Below are 8,929 nucleotides of genomic sequence, written 5' to 3'. Positions count from 1 at the left end.
GTACAAGAGGAAACCAGACTCTGGAGGCAGCTCCTGCTCCATCTGCACCCAGCCATCCATGAGAACACAGTGCTGGAGCCTTCTGGCTATGGAAGGAGGGTTCGGCTCCAGGGCAGCAACCTGCTGTGCTGAAAAGTCCTCCTGGGAAATCCAGCCCAGGGCTCCCAAGTCCTCCTTTGTCCTCTCTTTGCCTCAGATTCCCTGGTGTAAAATGGAGAGAGTAGGGTTGTAGCAGGGCTGGGATGAGTAGCTCGGACTGGGAGATATTCCCAAAGGAATATCCATGCTGGGAGGTGCCACAGCTGGGCTTGCCTTTGGCTGCCAAGGCCAAATGTGGAGACAGCAAAGCTGAAATGATCTTATCTCTGGGTGAAAATCATCCGGGGTAGGACAGGGTGGCTCATGGCCTGGGGACAAGAGTCTTGGGGGTTCATCAGTGAAGTCAAGCACCTGAAAGGTGAAGGGGCCAAATGGTGCAAAGGGTCTGCTGTTATGGTAATAGCACTCAGGGTTATAAATCCAGAAACTGGGCTCATTTTATCCCATATAATCTTCTAAGGTGGCTGAGAGTCACGAGGCACTGCCCTGCAGACCGCGACGGGCTCTGCCTGTGCTTTAACCCTCTGCTCCCACCTCATCCCAGCTGGGAACGTCACCTCCTGGGTGCTTCATGCTCTGGGACCCTCACCTGCTGTAGGGCTGGGTGCTGTATAGAGACAGACACCCCAGGGTTTAATTCTGGATCTGAAAAAAAGCAAGCAAACCCCCTGCTGTTCATGGAGTCGATATGGAGGGGAGTTCCTCTGGCCCTGCTCAGACCCAGCACCTCACACCTCTGGTGCGGATCCGCCTCCTTCCCACTCGTGCAGCAGCACCACGGATGCTCTCCTGTACCGAGGCATCGTCACAGGATCTGCAGCATCTCTTGGGTAGGAAACCGTGCCCAGTTTTGCTCCCCTCCACCCCCTCCTCCGTCCCAGCCTCCCGGCTGAACGCACAACTGGGAGCGCCTTCCCCAAACACATCCGTCACAGCTGCCTTCCAGCGGCGAACAGAACATCTGGAATCCGCCTTCGGAGCCTCCCGAGCCGCGGGGGGCTCAGGAGCTGCTGGGCACAGCCCCCCCGGCCCCGCCGAGGCACAGCCACGTCCGGACTCAGCCCAGGCTGGAGCTGGGGCTTTCGGCTCGCAGCTCCCTCTCGCTGCCCTGCCGCGGGGCTCCGGATCCGTGTGTGGCTCACGGCTCCCAGCGATTCTCCCTGCAAGTCCTGCAGGGAAGGGAAGCTCTGAGACCGACAGAGGAGAGATGAGAGATGCTGCAGCCCCTCCGCTGCCGCTCCCCGGGTCTTGCCCTGCCTGGGTTTTGCTCGGAGCTGCCGTGTGAAAGAGAAGCGGGTTCATGCCGCTGCTTTCTGATCTGCGTGTATGCGTGCACGGAACTGAGCAGAAATCCCCGCCTTTTCTTGTATTTTCCAGCCTTTCCTTTTATTTTTTAGCATTTCCTTTTCCTCCCCCCCTTTCCTATTTCTCCCGCTGAATTAGCTGCCCACCTTTCCCTTGCAAATCGCACCGGCAGCATAGGCTGGGTTTTCGGGGTGGTGTTTTCTGCCCAAAATGGAGAGGTGGGGAGGAGGAGAGATGCCTAAATCCTGCAGTTGCGTCCCCGGAGCTCGGGGAACATCTCCCGGTCGGGCTGAAGACATCCGGGAAGCAGCATCCTCGGCTTTCCGCACTAGTTAACAGCCTGCGAGCTGCCTCCACTCGTTTTAGGCTCGCTCGCTTAATCTCAGCTCTTCTCGGCGCGTGTGTGCCTGTGTGTGTGTGGAGGGGGAGGACTTTATTGCCATTGGCTCAGCTTTCGCTGCCCACCCACATCTCTTCCACATCACCTTGGTGTCTCCCTAAATAAAACCAGCCCTCCTTATCGCACCGAGGAAATCAAGAGCGAGAGTTTGAATGGATTTTATATAAATATTTACCCCAACGAAGCTACTGCTGAGCTCGTGGGATAAATTCGCAGCAGCTGGTCTCACTCTGCTTCCCTCACCCTCCCCTAAAAGGGTTTAATTACTTTGGAGAGGAGAGGGGAGAGATCCAGATCCCAGTTCTGGCTCCAGACTGACCCCAAAAGCAGGACCAGGATTTAACTGAACCATGGATCTGAAGGACAGCACCAGCGAGGGCAGCATGGGCAGCCTGCAGCCTTCCAGCATCCAGATTTTTGCCAACACCACCACGCTCCACGGGATCCGTCATGTCTTCGTCTACGGGCCGGTGACCATCCGGCGCCTGCTCTGGACCTTGGCCTTTGTGGGCTCACTGGGTCTCCTCCTGGTGGAGAGCTCGGACAGGGTGGCTTTTTACTTCTCCTACCAGCACGTGACCAAAGTGGACGAGGTGGTGGCGAACAGCCTGGTGTTTCCCGCTGTCACCATCTGTAACCTCAACGAGTTCCGCTTCTCCCGGCTCACCACCAACGACCTGTACCACGCTGGGGAGCTCCTGGCTCTGCTGGACGTCAACCTGCAGATCCCCAACCCTCACCTGGCTGACCCCACTGTCTTAGCCATCCTCCAAGAAAAGGCCAACTTTAAGCAGTATAAACCCAAGGTTTTCAGCATGCAGGAGTTCCTGGCACGGGTTGGCCACGACCTGAAGGATATGATGCTGTACTGCAAGTTCAGAGGCCAGGAGTGCAACCACAAGGACTTCAAAACTGTGAGTATGAGCAGACGCTCTGCTTTTCTCTTCTCTGGGCATGTGGACTGTGGTGCTGCAGGACCACGACAGCCCTGGTGGTCACTGGCCAAGCTGTGTGGGCCCGGTGTGAAAAGGCAGTGGCTGCCGGGCTCTGGCATGGCAGAGGAGGAGCAGGAGGAAGCCTGTTGAGCTGAAGTTTGTTTGTTGGAGTCCTTACGGGTTTTGTGGGGCCAGACCGGCAAGGGGCTTGTAGCAGGTCCAGCCTCCATCCTGCATAAGGCCCACGGCTCCCAGGTGGCTGCTCAGGGTCAGATGGGTCCTGCTGAGCATCACAGAGGGCCTGGGGGTCTCGTGCCATGGCCAGTGGATGTCAGCCAGCTGAGGGAAGCAGAGAGGGCTGGACAGAGCCAGCAGGAAGGGCAGGTGCTCGGGGCTGGTCTGAGCAGGGTCCAGCTGTATTTCTCCAGGTGTTTGCAGCTTTGCTGGAATTGCGGAAGGGAATTTTTTCTGCTTGTTCCTGGTGTTCGTGGCTCATAAATCCTGGTTTGCTGTGGAGTGTGGGCAGCAGCTGGGTACCTGCCTGGTGCTGTGTTGGAGGAAAGGGGGGAAAAGAAAAGGAGAGGAAAAGCAACGAGGCTGAGCTCTGATCACGGTCTGCTCTGAGATGGAGTGAGCTGGGTACTTGAGCATCCTGAGGGAAGCAGCTGCTGCTCAGTTTCCAGCTTCTGGCTGGCACCCCGATGGCAGTGCAGGCTGGCCTGGATGCTGTGGTGCTAAATGTGTCAGCGTAAAATAAAAATAACAAGGACGTTGTCTGGATGAAGTGATGCTCCTGTGTGCTGCTGGGGCAGGGGAGGGGGCTGGGCAAGGGGCTGCAGAGGTGGCTGAGCCCCATCCTGGCCGAGCTGGGGGGTGCTGGGGTGTGGGCTAAGTCCCACTGTGCTCTCAGGCCATGCTGGGCAGTGCCTTGGCTCTGTGATCCTGGAGTCAGGAATGGTACAGGTTTCAGGCGGTTGTTTCTTGGGAGTGCTGCTGCTTGTTCTGCTCAGGTGTGTCCTGTGGAGAGCAGGTCCTGGGCAGGGTTTGTGATCACCTGGTTCATCAGCAGGATCTTTGTCTGCCTTTGGGAGAAGGGAATGTTTTCTGTCTGTGCTGCTTTGGATCTCCCAGCAAATGCGTCCAACTGTCTCCAGCTCCAAAGTCATTGCCATCCCCTGGACTGTGCTCTCTTTAAACCTTGAAGCAGGAACATAGAATTTTATGCCTCATTTATTGCCTGTGCATAACTCTGATGCTGAGCCTATTTCAAACTGGATATCCAGGCAAACCATTCCCTTGTTTCCATTCCCTGGGCAGGTCTGAGCAGGGGTTGGGTCATCCAAGTTGTAGGAAGGCATCAACCAAGTCCCACGGAGAGGAGCTTGCCAAAGAAAGCTTGTGTGTGAGCAAGTCTGGAGAATGGGGTAGAAAAGGAGAAATAGATGCAAAAGTCCAGGGGACAGAAGAGTTGGGGAGTGAGGTCAGATCCCAGGAGGATGGACAGACCTCCCTTGACTGTAGCAAAGTGTGGGGAGCAGGAGGTATTCTGCCTATGGACTTGCCAAGAATGAATTAAGAACCAGCCAAAAGCAAAAACCTCAAAGCCAGGGAGCAACCAGCACTTTCAAAGCACCCACAGGGCTTAAAAAAGGACTTTAAAAAGCAGGTGTTCTTAGGGAAGACAGGAGCTTCTAGCAGCCCCCCTGGAACCCAGCAGGGTGTCACCCTGGCTGTTGAGTTTTTGAGGTAATTGCTTCTGAAACAATGATTTTAATTTTTTTTTTCCCATGGGGGATACTGTAGTTTCCAGAAAGACAAACATTCCCTGTCTGCCAAATAAATGCTCTGCTAAAACAGATCAGGGCCAGCTAGAAAGAGACAGGATATTATGGACTGACAGCGCTTGTCCTTGTCCAAGTGAGAGATTGAGTGCAGTACTTCAGCCCATTCTGCAAAGCAGCTCCTACCTGAGCCAGAAGACAACATTGTCACTCTCAGAGGCAGGGCTTCAGTCTCACTGACTCCAGGTAATCCCCCAGGTTATGGAAATCCAGGAAGCAGCACTCAACAGGGACACAACAACCCTGTTTTCCTTCCAGATTTTACCTCTTGGTAAAAGGCAGCAAAAAGTGTCTTTTTGAAGGATGAGTAGGTGTTTCCACAGGGAGAATGCTGTAAAGGTCTGTGAGCTGCCTCCAGGCTGAATCAGAACCTCATGTCCTGGATGAATTTTGCATTTAATCACCACCAACCTGTTGCAGCTGCACACGAGCTCAGTGACAGCACATCCATCCTGCTGCAGCGCCCGCTGGAGAAGAGCCATCACTGAAGCCTGATTTGTTTCTGAAGGGAAACAGGGTGTAAATCCCAGGGCAGTTCTGAAATACGTCAGCAGGGTGAAGAACTACGAGGTTTTTACATACGCTCCCCAAATCCTGGCAGCTGGGAGCAGAGGCAGCGGGAGCTTTGCAGCAGGGGCTGCGCCAAGCAGAACTCTGCACTAAGGTGCTGCTGGAGGAGTCAGGGCTGTGCTGCCTCTGGTCAGCTCTGCCTTCTGCTGCAGGGGGGTGTTGTGTGCAGCGTGTCCCTCAGGAATGCCCACGGTGCTGCTGCTGCTGCTGCACAGAGAGCAGGAGCTGCAATGGCAGCGTCTTGGCACTTTGAAAATGTGACTTTACCATCTTCCTTCTGCACTGCCCTGTTTAAATCCTCTGCCACTGCTTTATTAACAGGGTTTGAGCTGTGCTTTCCCTACACTTGCTGTTCCTTCTCCCCCCACTGCCTCTCAGGTAACATCTCCTGTATGAAGGGCTGCCCACCAGGAGTGAGTCCCCGCAGCTTTTCTGCAGAGATACCCCAGAGGGAACAGCCAGGTCTCAGCAGGATGTGCTGATCCTGCGCTGGATTGCCACGCACAGAACAGCAGAGAAGATAATGCAGAGCTCTGCTGTAGGCAAAGCAGTGAAGAAGAGAAAATTGGCAGAACATCCTTTAGCAAAGCCATTCCCTTGGAGTACTTGGAGGAGGAAAGCCTGATAAGAGCAGCAGCCAAGGAAATCCCCTCCTTGTTTTCTGCATTGCTCCCCCCAGGAGGTCCTGGTTGGAAATGACCTCACAGATGGCATTTTCCTGGAGGAGCTGTGCTCCTGCTGCTCGATGTGACATCAAGGTGCTCCCATCCCACTGCTGCTGAGCCTGGCAAAGCTTGGGCTCATCAGCCCTCGCCACACCACTGTGATGTTCTGGGAGTCCCTGTGTGTGTGTGTGGAGCCTCTTTCCTGGGGCTGCTGGTGTGGCTCGTGGTCCTTCAGTGTTCCAGCCTGGGATGAGCTGGGCAGTGGCAGGGGAGCCTTGCAGGAGGATTTCATGTGTGGCCCAGAAAATGGGGGGGGGCAACAGGGAGAAAACCTCTGAAAACCCTTTCAGCCCATGGGGCAAACACAGAGTGAGGGATGGGATGGGATGGGATGGGATGGGATGGGATGGGATGGGATGGGATGGGATGGGATGGGATGGGATGGGATGGGATGGGATGGGATGGGATGGCCTGGGAGTGGATACTGGGAATGCAAACAGCAGGGGAATGGGATCCTGCAGTCCCCCCTTGCTGAGAAATGCTCTCCAGCGGCACAGCCCGGCCCGGCACAGCCCTGCCCGGCACAGCCCTGCCCTGCCCGGCACAGCCCGGCCCGGCACAGCCCTGCCCGGCACAGCCCTGCCCTGCCTGGCACAGCCCTGCCCGGCACAGCCCTGCCTGGCACAGCCCTGCCCTGCCTGGCACAGCCCTGCCCGGCACAGCCCTGCCTGGCACAGCCCTGCCCTGCCTGGCACAGCCCTGCCCGGCACAGCCCTGCCCTGCCCGGCACAGCCCTGCCCGGCACAGCCCTGCCCTACCCGGCACAGCCCTACCCGGCACAGCCCTACCCGGCACAGCCCTGCCTGGCACAGCCCTGCCCGGCCCAGCCCGGCCGCGGCTCTGGGGAACGGTCCGGGTGTCTGTTCTGCGTGGCTGGGCTGGGAACGCGCTCCTCAGTCGGGTCGTTTGCCAAGTGCAGTGTTAGGCTGTGCTTCCTCACACATCCAATCATTCCAGCTAACACAAACTTTTCCCTTGTGCCTGCTGTGCCTCATCAGGTGTCTATTTATTGCCAGTGGCCGTGACAATTGAAGGATAGAACTCATTTATTTTCAATACACATTCTTCTGACAGACAGGGTCCACATAATGGAGCGTATCTCATGTGAATATTGCTATTTTAAGACACGAGTTTCTGTCAATCTATCTGGCTTTCTCTATACATATTTTCCCTGCCATTCTTTCTAGTGTATCTATCAGGCCAATGTCTAGTGAATAGTTTTGGCTTTTTAGACTAACTAATCCATTCTCATCTCCTGTTATACAACTTCCACTTTCTTCGAGAAAAAAAGTCAGGATACTGCATACTTGATTCAGAAAAAACATTACTTTTCTATTTAACAATTTTTTTGGAGAATCAGGACTTTTTCCAAAGTTTGCTCCAGAATCTGAGATGCCCTAATGAGATGTGCAATAATGAGGTGTGCAATTCAGTGATAACTTACACAAACAGGCTGTTCTTCCAGTAGGAAATCAGGTCTCTGTGCAGCCTTCCCCGTCTGCACTGGAAAATCTCAATTTTGCAGGTGCTGTTGAGAGTCTGGGTGTGGGCACAGGCACAGAGGGAGTGCAGGGTTATCATTTTGCTGCTGGTGGCATCTTGTTGGGTGTCTAAAAGGAGGGGGATTGCTCCCAGCTCAGGTATCTGGCACATGCTGCCCTTGGGAAATGCAGACCCTCATTCCACCCAGTGCTTCTCTGGATTAAATTTCTCTGTTCCGTAAGGATTTATGGGTGTGGCAGTTCCCTGTGACACTGATGGGGTTTGTATTTCCTTTATTTATTAAAAACTTGTAGGATAATGCTTTAAATTTTGCAGGAAGTTCCATGGGTGGATTCCAGTTGGGATCAATGCTCATGAAAAACCATTCCTGGGTTGGAATGGTTAATAGAGTTAAAATCTAATGAAGGCTGTTGAACTTCAGTGAGGCCTTTCCATGGCAAAGCTGGTTTTAAATGCTTTAATACTGGATGTATGAACACTGGGTGAAACAACTCCAAAGGAGAGAAACTGCAGAAATTGGTTGTAGGTTGTTAACTTGGGACATTGGTGCTCTGCATTTGGGATGCTGATCTGATTGCAGACCTGACCAAACAGTGACAAAGTCCCCCTTACTGATCTTTGAAAAGGGTTGTGTTTGGATGTGATTTGAGCTGTTTCTCAGCCAGGCATGCTGCCCTCCTCCCTCACTCGGGCTTTGGGATGGGGAGTAACTTAAACGAGTGGGAAATGTCAGGAAGGGGCACAGCCAAAGTGTCAGAGCCAGCTGGAGAGCAGAGGGGATGAGTGAGGAGGGACATGAGGCACAGGGAGGGCCCTGGGAGAGGAGGAAGGACAAAGAATCTGTGTGTGTAAGAACCAGCTGTGGGCTCAGCCTTCCCTCGCTGGAGCAGCTGGCACTTGGTTTGGAGGAGAGCAAGAACCACTCTTCACTCCTGAGTGATTCCCATTCACCAGAGTTATTCATCAGGAGGCCAAGTGAGAGCTCCTCTGTCCTCCACAGCCCACCTGCCCAGGGATTTGCACTCCAAACAGCAGCTGGAGCTGGAGCAAATCTGCCCTTGGGATGGGGAAGAACTGCTGAGCAAGGGTGGTGGCACTGGAGTTCCAAGGATAGAGGAGATGTTTGAGGGCTGCCAGGCTTTATCAGAGTTGTCTTGGGAACTGCGTGAGGCTTTCATAGTGTTGGAAATACCTCTGAGTGCGGCTTCTCGCGCCTCAGCTCCTCTCTCCCAGACAGGCACTGAGAACTGAAGTGCCCAAAGCTGTGGAGAGCCAAGGGTGTCACCAGCAGAGAACAAATGTGATCAATGTCTGCCAGCCGCCGTGCACGGTGCCTCCTTCACCCGGGGCTCTCCGTGACCAACACGGTTCATGGCACAGGGGCTCCCTCACAACTGGCCCTGGATGAGTTCTCCTGGGGCAGGTTTCTGTCTGCAGTGGGTGGAGGGTGAAACCACAGGGATCTTTCAGATGTACTTGTGCTCTCTCTACAGCAATCAGACTTCATCTAGTCATGCCCAAAGCTAGAAGTAAGGGCCAGGAAAGACAAGG

General features: G+C 54.4%; 1 protein-coding gene across 1 annotated transcript in view; it reads left to right on the top strand.

Annotated features, from left to right (window-relative positions):
- Window positions 1–632: 632 nt before the first annotated feature.
- The window catches only part of LOC138099137 (acid-sensing ion channel 2-like), a 31,163-nt gene continuing 22,866 nt past the window's right edge, over window positions 633–8,929 (top strand). Inside the window, exon 1 of the mRNA XM_068996204.1 lies at window positions 633–2,718. Coding sequence (XP_068852305.1) covers window positions 2,155–2,718 — 564 coding nt within the window. The 5' untranslated portion in view covers window positions 633–2,154. The remainder of the gene's footprint in view (window positions 2,719–8,929) is intronic.

The sequence above is a fragment of the Aphelocoma coerulescens genome, chromosome 27 (genome assembly GCF_041296385.1).
Source record: "Aphelocoma coerulescens isolate FSJ_1873_10779 chromosome 27, UR_Acoe_1.0, whole genome shotgun sequence".
Taxonomy (NCBI): Eukaryota; Metazoa; Chordata; class Aves; order Passeriformes; family Corvidae; genus Aphelocoma; species Aphelocoma coerulescens.
The sequence above is the reverse complement of the archived record's forward strand: the minus strand, read 5'-3'. Positions and strand labels throughout refer to the sequence as shown.